The sequence below is a fragment of the Castanea sativa genome, chromosome 4 (assembly GCF_040712315.1).
Source record: "Castanea sativa cultivar Marrone di Chiusa Pesio chromosome 4, ASM4071231v1".
NCBI lineage: Eukaryota > Viridiplantae > Streptophyta > Magnoliopsida > Fagales > Fagaceae > Castanea > Castanea sativa.
In genome coordinates, this window is record NC_134016.1 from 46177107 (window position 1) to 46196762 (window position 19656).

General features: G+C 33.9%; 1 protein-coding gene across 1 annotated transcript; it reads right to left on the reverse strand.

The window, feature by feature from the left end:
* Positions 1-5028: 5028 nt before the first annotated feature.
* On the reverse strand, positions 5029-6867 carry LOC142632163 (adenine/guanine permease AZG2). Its single transcript, XM_075806574.1, has one exon. It carries the CDS (start codon positions 6848-6850, stop codon positions 5213-5215), a length of 1638 nt encoding a protein of 545 aa, XP_075662689.1. The 5' UTR covers positions 6851-6867; the 3' UTR covers positions 5029-5212.
* Positions 6868-19656: the final 12789 nt, after the last annotated feature.

Genomic DNA, 19656 nt, shown 5'->3' on the forward strand with positions numbered 1-19656 from the left:
TATACACTTAACCGTATCCACTTCACAAGGTAAGAGGAGTTGTTCAATTAAGTCTGAATTCCAGCAATATTTCTTGGAATAAATCAACTCAGAGACATGAAAATTTGGAGAAACGTTAACCCGGAGAGAAATTACCATATGGGAAGACGAATTTGGAAGCCATTTATCACCCTACACTTTAATCATGGTCCCATTACCAACCTGTCATCTCATCCCCTGTTTAACCACTCTTTGTGCAGTCATTAAACTTCGCCAAATATAAGAAGGATTAGTCCCCATGGATGCATTCACAAAATCACAATCAGGAAAATATTTTGCTTTAAAAACTTTGAAGACCAAAGAGTGATTTCCAACTTGCAAACGCCACCCTTGTTTAGCAAGAAGCGCCAAATTAAACGGTTTGAGCAATTTAAATCCTAATCCCCCACAAGACTTAGGCACGCACAACTTTTCCCAACTCAACCAGGCTGTCTTCCTTTCATTTTGCTTCTGCCCCCATCAGAAATTTCTAATCAGACTTGTAAGTTCATCATATAGCGAATCCGGAAGCTTAAAACAACTCATCGTGTAAGTTGAAATAGCTTGGACCACCGCCTTGATCAGAATTTTTTTCCCCACCTTTGACAGCAACTTCTCCTTCCAACCCGACAATTTCTTAGCAAGTTTCTCCTTAATTGAATAAAATGAGTTTCGTTTATTTCTGTCCACCAACGATGGAAGACCAAGATATTTCTCATGATTTTTTATCACTTGTGCTCCAAACCAATTTTTGATTTCTTCCTTCACTCTTGTGTCCGTATTAGAACTAAAAAACAATGATGTCTTTGTTCTCTTTAGTTGCTAACCCGAAGCTACCTCATAAACTTGAAATATCTACTGCAAAGAGTCATATTCCTCCAGAGAAGCTTTACAAAAAATTAAGCTATTGTCTGCAAAGAATAAATGTGAGATCTTCGATCCTCTTCTATACACAGATACTCCATGTAAATCACCCTCCACCATAGCCTTCTTTATCATTGCTGACAAACCTTCAGCACATAACAAGAAAAGATATGGAGATAGAGGACCTCCCTGGCGCAAACCTCTAGTTGGAACAATGTTACCACATGGCTTTCCATTAATCCTAATAGAGCATTTGACCGATGAAACACACTTCAATAAAAGATCTCAGACTTTTGGATCAAACCCCAACTTTTCCATAATTTTTCCAAGACACCTCCATTCAACCCTATCACATGATTTGCTCATATCTAATTTTAGCACCATCTCACCTTTCTTTCCTACTTTCCTCTGATTTATATGGTGCATAGTCTCAAAAGCAACCAATGCATTATCAATGATTAGTCTATCTTGTACAAAAGCACTTTGTGAATCACTGATAATAGAAGGTAAAACTTTTTTAAGTCTATTGTCAATAGCTTTAGAGGCAAGTTTATAAACCACATTACATAAACTAATAGGACGATAATCAATTATTCTCTGTGGTTCATTATTCTTTGGAATTAAGACAATATGAGTGTCATGGAAGTGAGGAGGGAAAATACTTGAATTAAGGAAGTCAAGTACAGTTTTAACCACCTCATTGCCAACCGTTGCCCAGAAGTGTTGAAAAAACACCGGTGGCATACCGTCGGGGCCTAGAGCTTTTAAAGGATACATTTGGTTGAGAGCTGCCTTCACCTCTGCACCTTGGAAATCTCTAGTAACCATGTTATCCATATCTTGGGAAACTTTAGGCTCCACTGCTTCTATTAACTCTGTGAACTCAGAAGGGTTAGAAGAAGAGAACAAATTTGAATAATAATTAACCACAATCTCTTCAACCATCCTCATATCCTCCTGCCAACAATCATTCGAATCCATCATACCAGAAATTAAATTCTTTTGATACCTAGTTGAAGCTTTAGAATGAAAAAAAAAATCTAGTATTTTGGTCTCCATCTTGAAACCAATTTATTCTAGATCTTTGTAACCACATGGTATTCTCTTTGTCTAACCAACAATTCAACTCTACCCAGGTATTTTGAATATCTTCGATTATAGCAGGAGAAGTAGATTGGAGTTCCAACCATTCCAAATGCCTCTGTAAGCTTACAATCTTTTTGCCTACATATCCAAACTCATTTTTATTCCATGCAACCAACCTTGATCTGCATAAATCCAAGCAATTCACAAGAGGAAAAATATGAATTTGCTAATCTTCCCTCATCCCATGCATTATTGACAAGCTCTTCACATCTTTGATCATTTAATCACATAGATTCAAACCTAAACATACATTGAAAATTTTCCTTCTTAGCTTTTCTGAATAAGTGCAAAGACAATGGGCAATGATCTGATACAAGGGAAGACAAGTGATATAGTTTGGCTGAAGGAAACTTATTTTTCCAATCTTCTATAGCCAAAGCACAATCTAGCCTCTCTCTAATTTGAGTACCATCCTTTCTTTGGTATAACCATGTAAACTTAGGGCTTACAAATCCTAAATCATGAAATCCACACCAGTTTATAGCATTCAAGAAACTAAACATTTATGCAGCAGGACGATTTCCACGACCCTTCTTTTCAAATAAACCAACAAGCTTGTTAAAATCACCAATTGCAACCCACAGCAGCTGAGACATGTCCTTAATTGACTTGAGCAAAGACCAAGACTTATGCCTTTTCATCATATCTGGATTTCCATAAAAACCAGTAAGCCACCACTACTCCACACCTTCACCACCATCTACAAATGCATCAATGTGAGACATGGAATATTTTTGAACATGAATAGTAATATCATCCTTCCAAAACAAAGCAAGCCCTCCATTAGACCCAACACTCGGCACAATTAGCCCATTCTTGAAAGCACACTTATCTCTAACCTTTACCATCAGATTTTGTCTCCATTAAGAAAACAAGTTTGGGAACTTCTGCCTTAACCAATTTCTTTAAGGCATTAATTGTTCGGTGGTTCCTAAACCCCCGGCAGTTCCAACTTAGGATACTCATTGGACCTGGCGGGGCTGTTCAATAGCATCCGCCGATCCCAAAGATGAACCAGAGAGAGTAGTAAGTGTATTTGCTTCTGCACTCACTTTTGTTTTCTTTTCAACATCACCTACATTCTATGTCACTTTTGCTATGGGTTAATATTTATAATATATCTGTAATAGTTATTGTAGGGACACGATTTTCAGACCAAACCCAAAATGTAAGGGATCTTGGCCTAGTGAACCCAGTACAATAAATTTGTAGAGGGTGGGTCAAAGAGCTAGGCTTTAGTGCATGGATAACAGTTAATATGGTTTTAGATGATGAGCCAACAAGAATTGAACCCGGTTTGTGCGAGAAAGTTTGTCCTCGACACAGTCCGAGGAGCTCTGTTCTAATATATATTAGATGACAATAGTTATAGGAGTTGTTGAGATTGCTACAGTGCTTTCTCTTCTCCTTTTTTCATCCCCTTTTCATGAAGGGCATCTTCCATTATATAGTTCCTTTTGGATGATCTTAATCCTACACTTGTTGATCATTTGAGCCACCACTTGAGTGCTTGTCCCATCAGACACCCTTTCTAGCATTCTGTGAGTTGTAGTTGCCGAGGTAGCACTGTTTAGGGGTCTTTTCCACATAAATGCGGTCAGAAAGTTAGCTGCAGGGCATTCAATGCAGTGTAGCAGTTTTCCCTTAGATATTTTTGAGTCATTATCCCTCTTGTATGTTCATGATGCTCGTCCCTGTCATTAAAACTTCTTGGAAGGTCACTTTGATCATTAGGATCTATATCTAATCTGCGTTTAGCTTATCCGAGGAGATATTCCTCCTCGGACTCGGACTACTCACGATCTCAGCCAAAGCCCCATGCTCTCGGCCGAAGCCCAAGACCCCACAGTTATCTTGAATCCCACATGACGAATATCCTAATGAAGTTTTGTTTGAGGATTATTTTGAGCTCCTATGTTCAAGTAAATTTGGTTAGTTATTTCATTTTAACTGCTAGTGTTTTTTGTTTTACTAGATAGGTGGATTTAATAGTAATTATTTTTTTAAATCCATTGATTTAAAATGTTAAACAATAAACTTGTAAATTGTAATATACCCATTTCCAATTAAAAACAAGTTCAAATATGAGGTGTTATGTGTGGTGAACAGAATATATCACTATGATAGTATTATAATCAATGACACTAATTCCTTTAATCTCACTATAAAAATCATTAAACATGAGTGAGAAATGAATATATTTGAAGGCGACCAAAGGATAAAGTTGTTTGATTATTGTTAGAGATATATTACACATATTGGACCATTAGTATAATCCCAAGCCTAATCTACTTGTGTATAAGGCAAATCTCGTACTTGTGCTAAAAATATAGGGTCTATTATTCTATATTTACGCATGTTATGTTTATTAGAATAGATGTGGAAGTGGAAGTGGAAGTGGAAGCGAACACAAGAATAACCTTGTTGGCCCCCGGCTACATTTTTATTATATGAGAGTGTAATACAAATCCTATACTATGGAATTATCTTGCACACAAACTAGAGTGGGCTTGAGCCTATAGATGGAATTGGGCCTATACTATGGGTTAATTTTCTAATATATCTCTAATTGTTATCTTGAATCCCCACGTGACAAATATCATAATGAAACCCCACCTGACGAATATCCCAATGAGGAGGATTATTTTGAGCTCCTATTTCGAACTAAATTTGGTTAGTTATTTCATTTTAATTGCTAGCGTTTTTTGTTTTACAAAGGTGGATTTAATAATAGTTTATTTGATTTCATTTTTTATTTTACTTATATCTTGATGAATCCCTGAAAATATTGACCTATGTTGCCAAGTAATCTTTCTCCCACTCTCTCACTCTCACCAAGCCTTGTTTGGAGAACACCTTTCTTAAGTTGTGTTTGGATGGCAACATTTGGATTTGGATTTAAAATCCATTTGGAGACATAAGTGCAATAAAATGATTAAATATGAATTATGGAAGAAAGAATATAAAACTTTTAATGTGAGCAGCACATTCTTTTTGGGGGCTAAATATGTTGATAGCACATAATGCATGGTAGTCAAGCTAAATTAATTATACAGAGTTAAAAATGGAACTAAAGCACATACCTTAACTCTACTTTTTTTTTCTTAAAAAAAATATTTATAAACTAGTAACCTCTAATATCTTCTCCCCAAAAAAAAAAAAAAAAAAAAAAACTCTAATAAATTCAGATAATTTCAATTGTTGAATCTACACCAGCTGTAGCAGACACTTGATTTTGTTCCTTGGCAACCATCCTCTTCATCTTGATCAACCACCTCATAGAACCCAACATGTAATCATAGAGACTAAGAGCAACATAGAGCCCAATCCCAGCAACAATCCCATTTGCAATGGAATAAGTAAGTGGCATTAGAAGCATGGTTATAAAAGCAGGGATTGCTTCCTTCATATCTGCCCAATTTATGTCCTTCACAACCTTCATCATCATCACCCCAACCATTACTAGTGATGGGCCTATGGCCCATGGAGGAACACTAGAAAGTAGGGGAATGAAAAACAATGAAATGAAGAAATATAATCCAATGATCACAGCAGTTAATCCTGTTCTACCCCCTTCTCTCAACCCAGCTGATGATTCCACATAAGTGGCAACTGTTGAAACTCCCAATGTAGACCCCACTATTGTGGACCCTGCATCAACCAAGTATGCCAAGTACTCACCTTCAAAACCTCCTTGCTCATTGGCATACCCTCCAATCTCAGCCATTGTGTGCATTGTGCCTGTGATGGCTAGCACATCAACGTAGAACAAGGTTGCTAATGCCACCCAAACTTCACTTCTATTGAAATTGCTAAAGCTTAGAGCCCCAGCTGTGGATTTGATCATTCTGAAATCAACTACTTTTTTGAAATAATTGTAACTAGTATCACCAATTGGGGTGTTAGGAAAATATGTCACTGATGTACCCCTAAACCATGATACCAATGTCACAAAAAGAATACCATATATCATGCTACCCTTTACATTCTTCATTAACCCATATGATGTGATTAGAAAGCCTGCCAAACTAAGCCAGAGTTTTGGGTTTCTCAATTTTCCCCCAATGCACTCACCTGTTTCTGGGTTTGTATTAGCGCAGCCCGTGAGGGTCACCAACGTCGACGAATCAGGCCCAATGAGGCCCACTCCTTGGTGCACCTGCAAGCCCACAAATGCAATGAAAAGCCCAATACCCGCCGCACAGGCGAGCCGAACCGACCGAGGTATGAGCTTAGCGAGCTTTGAGCGAAGCCCAATAGCGGATATTGCAAAAAAGGCACAACCCTCAACTAAGACAACAGCTAGTGCAGTTTGGTAGGATATGGACCCAGATCCATGAAAGCCCACCAAGTTATAGGCTAGGTAGGCATTTGGGCCCATAGCTGGTGCCAAAGCTAAGGGAAGGTTAGCAAGAATTCCCATGGCAATGGACCCAACCATGGCTGACAAAACAGTGGCAACAATGAGGTCACCTTTAACTTTAGAGAGACAATTTTGGTACCCAGCATTGGGCTTGATCATACAATCTGGGCTAGCTGTTTGGTTCAAAGAGGTTGTGCAATCAGCAATGGAGCAAGTTCCACCAGAGTCAGAGAGAATGGTGGCATTGACAGTAATGATGTATGCCATAGTGAGAAAAGTGGCAGTTGCAGCACGAAGCTCTTTTGTAAAACAACTCTTTCTAGCTTCTAACTTGAAGTATCTCCCAATGAAGCTCTTTGAGACACAATCGTTTAGGCCTTTCTCCATTTTGCTCCATGACTTGGCTAGCCTTGTGAATAACCCCCCTCCTCCCAATTTTGCACATAGCTCAACCCCCATCTCTCTCTCTCTCTCTCTCTCTCTCTCTCTCTCTCTATGTGAAATGTTTGTGTGTTTATGTGGGTGGCATATAGGTGTTTGTGCTAATATATATGCTTTAAGCCAAGGGAATCTTCTTAGATAGATATTATTGACAAATGTGCACCATGCGACCTGAATATGGGAATTAGGCCTTAGGCATTATAAAAAGGAGTTTCTTTTAAGAAATTGGGTTGGTTGAATGTGGGGTTGTATCTAACCCATACAATATTAAAATTTTCTAACTTGTCAAAGAGAAGGGGGGATTTGGTTTTCGAAGGAAGATATTGGACCATTGGTTTTGAATCTTTTGATTGAAAAATGATTCATTTCCTGGGACCTGGCTTGTGTGTGTGTGTGTGGTGCACTTTGGCAACGTAACATCAATTTTACTAAAAGTAACATACTTTTATTGTAGTATATACCATTCACAATCTGCTAGCAGTTGTGAAAGATATTGTTGTGTTTTTAAATTTATTGCAACATAAGACTTTATTTATTTAATTATAATTTTTAATTAAAAAAAAAGGACCACTAAAGACTTGGTTTGGCATATTTGACTCCTCTATACTATAGTGGTTGCTCGTGAGAATAGCATGGATACAATTTTGTCTCATCAAAAGAAAAAAAAGATTGCTCTATTAAAAAAAAGAGTCCGGTTAATGTGTGCCCTTAGAAACATTAAGCCATTTATTTTTAAAAACATTTTTTTGGGAATTGAAAAAATTGTCAATATTTTTTCAATTTTCGAGAGAATTTTTTCAAAAATGATTAATTATTGTGTGCCCTTAAAGGCACACATTAGCAAAATCCTAAAAAAAAAAAAAAAAAAAAAACTCGTAATCTTGTTTGATTTGAAAAAATGAGAACAACAATGTGTTTTGTAGCATTACTGAAATTTTTGTAGAGCACTTAGCACTGTGGACAAGGTCATAGTCTATGAATGCCAGATCATATTTAGGAGATCAATGTATAGAAGTGCACGTTTGAGTCAAACGAGGTATACTCACATGATTGCAATATTCATTTTTGGATCCATTAGCGAATCACAATTCTATTTTGGACTTTTTGTTCCTTCCAGTTCTAGCCAACACATTTAGAAGTTGGATAGAACTGATTTGGTTACACAAATTTGGAAAGCTCTTCTTTCACTTGGCCTTACGGATTGAATTTCTAGGTGAAGAATCGTAGGGATGCATAATTTTAGTAACTTTGCTGTAATCTGATGGATATATTTAAGCTTTAGCATTCATATAGGTACCTTTTAAAGCTAATTGTTATAAGTTATAACTGAAGCATATAACTCATATCACAATCAGGATTTTTTTCCTAATAATAATAAGAAAAAAGTTAACGGTTGTCTTAAAGGTAATAATTTAGAAAATATTTTTAAAAAATTTTTATGAAAAAATAAAAAAATAACAAAATAATTAATTTTTTGACAACTTTTATATTTTACATAAAATTGATATTAAAATTTTTCTAATATAATTTATTAAATGTTGTCTAAAAGATCCGATAAAATTGGAATTAACAAAACCTTAATAATAATGATTATGATGAGCCGAAGAATGAGGTCATAGCAAGATTCAAAATCCAATCCTGTAGAAGCATGTGTAGTCTACTAAATTTTTTATAAAAAAAAATTGCATGAAAAAATAAAAAAGGAAATGAAATATATTCATATAGCCGTCCAATCAATCATTTTGCCAAAAAAAAAAATCCAACCTCGATTATTCAATAGTTTAATAGGGTGGTAACATGGTATTCCAATAATTCAATCCAGCCATCCTTTTCAAAATACATGAAGCTATGGCCATTGAAGAAAATCATTAGAATATCTATTAGATCTTCACCATCCACTAGATAGATAGAGTAAGCATCATCAATCGGATCAAAACTATAATTTGCCACTGAAGTTTATTCTAATTAATTTATCTTAGGCCCAAAGAACAAGAACTAAAGCAAAAAAAAAAAAACTTACGTTATACTTCTTTCTTGGAGTTGGCAGCAATTTTTTTTAGTTAGGTAGCTTGAAAATTCCAAATCAGTATCTTTGAACGATCTAAATATTATTTTTAAAATATTAATTTAATTAATTAATTAATTAATTAAATGCACTATTAAGTTCAAAAGAATCTTATGATTCTTGTGTGGGGAAGTCACAAACCACTAATATAGGGTCTGTACTTTGTAACCAAGGCCACCATTTTTGTGGAATTTAAATTTTGAATAAATTTGGTGCCATTTGGACCTAAAATTAGTTTATTGAGGAATAAATAAATAGATAGAATAAACTTGCTAGCTCAAGCCACACGAGGAGCATCACTCTGTCTAAATTGTGTTGTTTTTAGCATGAAAAGAAGAAAAAGTGCTACTAATTTGTGTAAGACTGTGAGAAGAATGTGACTGAAGAAATAGTTTAATTGTAAAGGTGGGAATACATTAAAAGATGTGTTAAACGCATGCAATATAAAAATAATGCACTATTACCTAGTTCTTTAGGGAAAAAAGGAAGATAAAATAAATATATTACACCTAGTTTTCCTCAATACTCATTGGATTGGTGAATTTAATAACACGATCACTATAGAGCTCGGAGCTAAAAAGGGCCATTTGTTTTCTCTCACTCTCCCTTCTTTTTTTTCACTTTACTTTTCTTCTCTTTTTATTTTATTATAACCACCAATGCTTTATAACTCAGTTAGCTGATATTTTTTAATATTTTTAGCGGAGATATCCATTATCCAAATAGCTCATCTTTAACTATCAAATTATATAATAAAAAAAAAATTTTAAAAATCTTAGATCCCCATCCTTCTTTGAGATTTATCAAAATGACACACTTCTTAACATTTGCATAGATGATTTTTCTTCTCCTTAAGGCTTTTATAAATGCAACATATGAGCTTATATTCATTAACATTGATACTTGTTTAACAAAATATTTCATTTTTAAAAATTCTTATTCATTTTGTAAAAAACCCCAAGAGGAAAGTAGTAGTTATACAATTATTAAAAGGAGAGTGTCATTTTATAAATAGTTTGAGTAACATTTTTTCTTTTGAAAAAATGAAACATTCTTTTAGAAAAGTTAGGTATGGATTTATTAGCTACATTTATACAAATCATAAATCATGATGGATAGCGGTGTCATTTATACAGCTCTTTCTCAAGAAAGATTTGGTGTAGTTTACATAATTGTTTATAACTGAGTAAGGTTGGGTAAAAAAAAACAAAATAATTCCCCTTAATAATTAAAATAAGATGGCAATGCCTGTAAGTTTCAGTTAGTTCAACTAGTAAAGTATATAATTGTTGAATAAGAGATCTGAGGTTCAATCTCTACCTACGCCAAAAACTGATTGGTGTCTTTGTCTTTCAATATTAGAATCTAATCCATTAATAAAGAACCAAAAAATAAAATAAAAAATACAATGAGTTATTCGAGAAATACATAAGATTTCAAAGTAGGACCGGCTATATAGATGAAGCAATTGATGCAATTGCTTAAGGCCTCCAAATAAAAGAAGGCCCCCACTTATAAAAAAAATTTATATATATAATATATTTATCTATATATTTTAATTAAAACTTTAAGCATTTTTATTGGTCAATAAAATTCATTAAAAAGCTTTCATTGTATCCTAAAATGCAAAAAATTAAAAAGGAAAAAAACAAAAATAATCAAAGTTCAGCTAATAAAATTAAATTTTAGGAGATAAATTTATTATTTCATTATTAAAATATGTTAAAATAAAAATTAATATCAAACAAATTTATTAATAATAAAACGTAATTATCTTAAAATATATTAAAATAGAAATTATAAATTTTAAAGACAAAAAAGAAATCTCTCATCTCTCTGCCTCTCCATCTGACTATATTCTTACCTTTCTCTTGATTCTTGATATATTTTCATAAATTAAATAATTTTTCTTTATTAATTGCCTTCAATATACAAAAAATTCAAAATTAAAAAAAGGGAAGCCAGAGCCAGAGGTAATCTTCTCCCCTTCTTTATTTGAAAATGACGATGATGAGTCTGATGTTTATTTAACTTAAATTATATATATTTTTAATTTATTTTATTGCACAATTGATTGATGGGACACGATTTTACTATGATAAGACCATTTTCTACTCTCTCTTGTTTCACTGCACAAGCCATTGGTGGAGTTTATTTATTTCAGTAATCACTGCACAAGCAGACCCTAGTTTTTAGTCATAGGACAGGCTGGGACAGTGGGACCTGGGAAAATATTAATTCAAAATATTGATACAAAATTCTGCCCCTCTCTTCATACTTAATTGGACCATTTTCTGCTATGATAGGACACGTTTTTTGCTTTTAACCTTTTACACTTAGCGATAGGAGTATAGGCCTGGCTGGTCATCTCACATCTGCACTGCACTGTGCATAGTGCACAGCAACACAGGCTGCACTGCACAGTTGCGCACTGTACAGTGCAGCCCACAGTCATAAGACAAGACAATACATTTTCCTCACTTTACCGAGTATTATAAATTATTATACTAGTTAATAGTTTGATGTGTATTATTTCGATTTATTTGTAATATAGTAGTACTAATTTATTGAATTATAGAATAAGTTAATTTTATTTGGGCAAGTTTAAACTTTAAAGTGATCACAGTCATAAAAAAATCATAATAACTAGATTTTATCCTTATATATTTAAAATTTTATTTTTAGTTAAATTATTATTTTTAATTAAATAAAAATTTTAATAAATATTATTTAATTAATATTTAAATATAAAAGTAACCCATTTAAAATTTTTGCCTATGGCCGGCCCTGTTCCAAAGCTAGCCACGGTAAATAACAAAAATTTAGTATCTTTTCAGTTTTCACTGCAATTTGACAATGATTTAATCGAGAAATCCATAAGATTCCAAAGCTAGCCACGGTAAATAACAAAAATTTAGTATCTTTTCTGTTTTCCCTGCAATTTTTTCAGGCAAAGTTAGTTATATTATTTGAAGCTACTTGTCCTGTCATATTGTAACTTGAAAAAAATAAGAAGTACTACTTTTTGTGTTGGTGGACAATTTTCCATTTCCATTAGAAGCATAACTTTAAAACCATTGCACATGTACAACTTTTACTCTAGCATGCGCTATAGGATTCAAATTTATTAAGATATGTGACTTTGATACTGCAGTGGATTCTCCTTTTGAGAGACAACTGGGGAGGAAAGTATAGATAAAATAACAAAATAAAGGAGAGAAAAAGACCTTGCTTTTATGAGTTTATGGTAGAGTATTTTGCATTACCAAAAGCAGGTTAAAGGGTAAGAGTTCCAAGAAATAAAGGAGCTACAATTGCATTGTCACTGGCACTAAGGTACATCTAGTAGAGTAGTACTATAAACTATAAGGCTCTTCTTTTTAAGGGCTTTAAGGTTTGTCTTAGCCTCCCAGCATGTGATTAAGGCCAATACCTACAGCTTAGGGGCACAAAGAAATGGAATTAATGTTTTTAGAAACCTAACACTTTTTTTGCTTAGGTGTCGTTTGGATAGAGATTATATTTGTTACGTTTTCACGTTTTGCTTTTTTTTTTTTTCTTTTTTTTTTGGTTTTTGCTGCAGTTGCGGGGGACATATGTGCTATGCGCGTACTATTTATGTACTTTTTCATCAATTTGTTATTAAAAATAAGTCTCGCATCATTATTCACATATTTAAAAATTATTTTGTTACAGTGTTTTTTATTTTCTGTTATAAGTTCTATCCAAACGGACCCTTAATGCCATGACGTACAAGGAATACAATTTTAGCTTTTTGTTTGATAAGTTTTTGAGTAATTGAACTAATTACTCATTCTACCCAGTTTCAATTATCACATTTGAGCAAGTTGCATGCAACCAAATGCGATTCTATTAGATCATTAGCATTGATGAAGCTAACAGTGAAGCAATTAATGAATAATAAATAAGGTAGATCATAAACTCAATCACTTCTCTTAGTCTAATGATAAAATAAATACATCACAATTTTGATGTTAAATGTCATGATGAGTTAACTGTTAAATCATTTGTTATATGCGTATGTCAGTATGTGTGCAGTGTGCACGCAGAGCCATTATTTGTGTCCTCTCGTTATCATTAGGCAAAAACCATTAACATCAAACAAGTTTGGAATACAATTCCTCCAATCCCTCCTCCGTTATTTTTATTATAAAAAAAGGTATATTTATACATATTAGATTTTGGAAAAACTATACTAAGAGCATTTGCCGTAGTGGAGCTAAATAGTTATATAGTTATTTTAGCTTCATTAAAATATCAAAAAGAAGCATGCAGCAGTGGAGCTAAATTTATTTATTTTTAGCTCATTGCTACAGTGCACATCTATAGATAGATGTGCACTGTTCATGAGAGCTAAAAAAAATTAATTTTTTATTTTGTGTTCACATTACCTTTTTGTTGTAGTGTTTTTATTGTAGTGAGATGTATTATTTTATTGTGGTAGATATATTACTTTATTGTGATGTTTATATTATTTTATTGTGTTGAAAGCTAAAATAGATCCACTGCTGCAGTATGTATGTAGGTAAAATAGATAAAGTAGCTTTTGGTAAAGCTAAATTGCTAAATTTTTAACTCCACTGCTGTGGATGCTCTTACCCCCAAATTGAATATTTTCCTATAAATTTAAAAGCTAAAATGGCCATCTAGTCCATTCATATTCCTTTTAATCCTTCTAAAAACATAGAAGATATTAGATGAAATCTAGGTTTCATCCTTGTATATAACTTGTATAACTGATATTTTTCTACAGATATACTCATGTTACATTCCAATTGTGAATTGTATTTGTAAAAATCAACAACTTTTATCATGAAACATTTGTAATTGGTGTAACCTTTTTTTTGGTTAGAAGGGTACTTCATTAAATCAACTAACTAGCCATAAGAGGCAAGGTATTGGCAGAGCGCCTTAAGTACATACCATTAACATTTGAATTAACAACAAAAAAAAAACAATTTTAGGGGAAGGGGTTATTGAAAATTACAAAATCCATTGGCTGTGTACATCCCCTCTTCACAAACCCATCAACACATCTATTTGCTTCCCTGTATATATGATTCACCTTGACTTGGTTTGAAGTACGCAGATTCTAACTCCTTTTGAAGTAGGCATAGGGTTTATACCTATAATGCCTTCATCTATTTCTCTCATCCTTCTTAACTAATTGAGTTTCCGCACGATGTGCGGTGTAACTTATTATTAGTTTTCTCTAATATTTCGATAAGTTTTACAAAAAACTTTGTAACTTAACTAATTGACACCTCAATTTACAATAGAAACATTCAAGATTTAGATCTTCACCCCCCAACTATCGATGTATAAAGAAATTTCATTGTAAAAAAATTGTAATCTTTAGTTATTTTATATATAGATAAAATAGAAATACACTAAGAGTGATATAATGATTTGATCATACTATATATGTGTCTATAAATTGAATATTGCATGATATAGTAACTAATATAGATAGGCATGTTTCATGCCTACTAAAAAATGAATATATCCTTCAATTATTTTTTAATTTTTTTACATTCTTGATTGTGTGTTACTAAAAAAATTTCCCTATTTTTGTTGGACATGGTTTCAATTGTTTGCAAAAACAACTAAATTTGAGTAAAAATGTTATATTTCTTTTTTTAAAATAAAAAATGTTGGAAAATTTAGACCCCGGTTGATACAATTAACAAGTTTTAAACACAAGTTGTTAATTAGATTTATTATGCATAAAACTTGTTAAAACAAACAAACATCAATATCATGTCAAAACTAAGTGCAGCGAAAAAATAAATAAGACAAAATATGATGACCCAGGAAAACTAATGAAACCAACCAGTTTCACAGTAAAAAACCTGGGGGAAAACCTTCCTGAAAAACAATTCACTATAGTAAAGAAAAGTTTCAGATCTAGTACAAAACTTTTGCCCTTAGACTCTACAATCCCCGTAGATGAACTCACAGCAGAAACCTTCTACCGCTTCAGAACCTCTGAACTCTTCAATATATGAACGCCATCCTTTGATGCACGGATCCCAGTACGTGACTCACTCCTTTGCACAAATCCCAATACGTGACTCACTCACCAACTTGAGAAAGAAGAATGATGGCTGCAAAGTTCTTCACTTCATCAACAATGAATATCAAGAAGCACTTAGTTACAAAACCCTAAGGCGCAAAGACGCAATAACTTCTTTCTGAGAGAATAAGGTTTCGGTCACCTTTTACATATGTTCTCCTTGTATTCTCTTGTGTGACGGCCTCTAAAATATGCCTTATATATGTCTAGGGTTGTGAGAAAAGAAACTCTACACAAATGCAAAAGCCTAGCCCAAAAATCAGATCTGAAAATTCTAATTTCCGTAACCTCGATAGATAGCCTCGATAAATAGCATTTGTTGAGCCTCATTAAACCTCGATAGATAGCTATCTATTGAGCAGCTGTCCAGCTTTAGTAAACACCTTTTATTCACTTGTTTCTTGGTCCAATCTTCATGGCTTTAATACTAGAGACTTGAACAACATGTTTTTTGAAGTATTAAACACATCATAGATCAATCCAAATACAAGTAAAGTGTGTTTTGTCAAAAGATTAGCCAACTACATAAAATATGTCCTTAACAATCTCTCCCTTTGGCAATCCGTGACAAAACCACAACAAACAAATGAACATATGAGAGAAGTCATAAATCACTCAACTCATACTCACTTGTTGAATACAATAAAATCTACCCTAACGCAAACTCTTGAAAAACTTTGTAAGAAGAGAGTTCATGGCATGGAAGACTTTGACAACCTGTATTTCTAAAACACTTAAACAAAACTCATCAAAGTATCTTAGTGTGAATATAGAAATAATAGATTGCATACAAAATAAAGAAGCATGTGTATAAAGATAGAAAAGAAAAAACACATGTAGAGATAGGTGAAGAAAACATACATCATCACATATATCACTTGAAAAGCATCATGTATGTAAAAATGGTCACAAGACCTAAGGGACAAGAAGAAGAAGCTAAAAGTAACTCCTATAACAACAAGGAGGTAAACACTCCCCTATCAAGATGAAACACATCTCCCCCTTACAGAGACATGTATTTCTCCCCCTAACTTGTAGAATCTTAAAGAAAGAAACCACAAATTCTCCAAATTCTCCAAATTCTCTCACTTTTTGTCATGATTGACAGAGGGTACAGGAAACTATAAAGCTTTACCCGAAAAACATAAAGATGATCAAAGATGATCAAGGGGGCACAAAGAATCCATAAAAATGTATAAATGTAATGAAATAATATGCTATGGATAACAAGATAAAAGAAACATGCAAAACATATGAAAAGAAAAGAAAAATGCATGCAGAGGATCTCGATCGATCGAGAGGTATCGAGGAGCTATCGAGCAGACCTCGATGGATCGAACAGCTATCAAGAAACTATCGAGAGGACAGAAACTTTCTCAATCGATCCACCTAACTATCGAGAGGTGTCGAGATTGCGATAAGCTGCAACAGAAGAACTAGACAGATAAGCCAAGTATCGAGAATGTGTCGACATGGCTTAAAAACAGTTTTTCAAGAAAAGAAAAACATAGATATGAATGCAATCAAACATGTAACTCAGCCAAAGATCCAACCAACATTTTAACCTCTCAAAACATCTCTCAAAAAACAAAGAGTTAAGCATTTAGCTCACAAAAACACACACACTAAATAAGTCTAACCAATTTTATATTTAACAAACAAGTTAAGATAGTTTAGTGAGCATACATCAACGCATGTAAATCTTGTGATAACCAAATCACATTGTACCTGCACATGTATCAAGAGTAGCAAAGAATATTGCGTGTTGTATGTGAAAACATCGCAAGATTGCATAAGTGTTTCTATGTTATGACAATTTGAGATATGAGAAAATCACTTTAACTCACACATAATCATAACTGTTTAATGGGAACTATCACCTTTGAGATACATTTTATAACTCCCATATCTCCTAGAAAACACGCTTGCAATTATATTTAAAGCATTTTTGATCTTTTTGCCTTTATTTTCTTTGCATATTTTCATTTTATTAAGCAACTCATGCATGGGTATATAAAAGAGAGAGAAGAGATACCCAATTATGTTGAGCTTTTGACATTGCACGTTTGCTCTGCCGAAGCATACAGATGTCATATCATGATTGGCGAGTAACAGTGGTGAGATGGTTATTTATATCTTTCTCTTAGTATTTTCTAGTCCTACCTGTCAAAATGAGTGATATGAGTATTAAGTTCAAGAGATCACTTAACCTTACTCATCACAAACAAAGAGCTACAAAGCTCACTTGCTTAGTTGTGCATAAGAATGCTCATCTAAGCTACAAGAGATACAAAGTTTAGAAAACTCTGTTTCAAAGGCCATTTTAAGGTTCACAAGAACCGATGTACACAAACACACACTGTTTTTGTATTTTTTTTATTTTTTCATTTTTTTATTTTGAAAACAAAATAAAATAAAAACTAAACAACCAAACAAAAACAGATAAACAATCATGAAAGCATGAAAGAAAGATGCATATGAATGAAAAGCATGATAGAAAGATTCAAATACATGAAAGCATGATTCCAAAAGCAGATAAGAAATCAAGCAAAGAGAGTCCTACTATAGATAGAGAGAATTAAAGCATAGGACAACAGAAAAGACAATTAAGTCTTAGGCTCCTTTCTCACCCACACATCACAAGTCTTTGGCCATGAAGATGAAAAGGCACGTGTCCTAGTATGATTACTAAAGCACATAGAAGAATTAAGATTCTCCTAAAATCGAGTTAAAAAGCTCAATACTTTTAATAACTCTTCAAACAAAGGTGTAGGTCCTTGAAAAGAAACCTGTGACCTTTTGGATACTTTCTTTTGAGGATACAACTTAAAGCAATTAGGATGAATGTGTCCAGAAACACCACAATGGTGACAAACATGAGGTCTAACAAAGGATTTAGAATTAGTCAAAACAGTTTTGAATTTCATACCTTTATTACTTTTCTCAGATTGAGGCACAATGACAGTCCTTGATCCAGAAGCTGTGGAAGATGAGGGGCCGGAGGAGACAACATATCCTAAGCCAGTCTTATCAGAACTAGGCTTTTGAGCACTTAAGACCTTTTCAAGTTTTGCACTAGACATTCTCCCCATTTGATTTCTAGCTTGACTAAGCTTAACCTCAATATTCTTGACCTTCTCTTCTAATGAGGTGTTCTCCACAACGAGAGTCTTAACTAACCTTGTAGTCTCATCCAATTTGACTAACAGATCAGCCTTTTCAATTTTTACCTCATTAAACTCTTTTCTACAAATATGAGAAGTCTTTTCAGATTTTCAATGCATAGCTTATCATAGGCTTCCTGAAGGGTCAACTTCTTGGGTACTTCTTCATCAGAAGAATCCACACTGTCACTAGCATTCTCTACAATCACCTTATCGGTTGAGGCAACAAAAGCCATAACGTGACTACATTCATCCACATACTCATCAGAAGAGTCATTCTCAGTGTCACTCCAAGTAGTAACCAACCCTTTATCTTCTCACTTCTTGGTCTTTTCCTTCATAAGGTAGTTTGGACACTCTATCCTCATATGACCAAAACCATTGCACTCATGGCATTTGATGGGGGGTTTCTCATTCTTACCCTTCCTAGAGGAGTTAGATTTCCTAGGAGGTTCGCCCTTATCCTTTTTCCTAAACTGAAGAAGCTTGATAATCTCATCAGTTATAAAGGTTAGATCCTCATCCTCATCTTCATCTTCAAAGTCCTCAATATATTCCTCTATACCCTTAAGAGCCAAGTTTTTACTTTTTTCAACTTTTCCTATTGAGCCTAATCTCATTTCATAGGTTTGAAGGTTCCTTACAAGCTCAGTCAGAGGAATTTGATCAATGTCCTTTGCTTCTTCAATGGCAGTGATCTTGGCATGAAATCTTTCAGGTAAGGACCTAAGGATTTTCCTAACAATTTTAGATTCCATAATAGATTCTCCAAGATTGAAGGCAGAATTTACAATATCCATGAGTTTAGCATAGAACTCATCAAAAGTCTCATCTTCCTCCATCCTTATTTCTTCAAAACTGCTAGTGAGTCTTTGAAACTTCACAGTCTTTACTGACATGGTACCTTCATAGGTAGTCTCAAGAATGGTCCATGCTTCCTTGAGAAGAAACCTGTGACCTTTTGGACATTTGCTTTTGAGGATACAACTTAAAGCAATTAGGACGAATGTGTCTAGAAACACCACAATGGTGACAAACATGAGGTCTAACAAGGATTTAGAATTAGCCAAAACAGTTTTGGATTTCATACCTTTATTACTTTTCTCAGATTGATGCACAATGACACTCCTTGATCCATAAGCCGTGGAAGAGGAGGGGCCAAAGGAGACAGCATATCCTAAGCCAGTCTTATCAGAACTAGGCTTTTGAGCACTCAAGACCTCTTCAAGTTTTGCACTAGACATTCTTTCCATTTGAGTTCTAGCATGACTAAGCTCAACCTCAAGATTCTTGACCTTCTCTTCTAATGAGGTGTTCTCCACAATGAGAGTCTCAACTAACCTTGTAGTCTCATCCAATTTGACTAACAGATCAGCCTTTTCAGTTTTTACCTCATTAAGCTCTTTTCTACAAAGATGAGAAGTCTTTTTAGATTTTATGAATTCAGTGCATAGTTTATCATAGACTTCCTGAAGGGTCAACTTCTTGGGTACTTCTT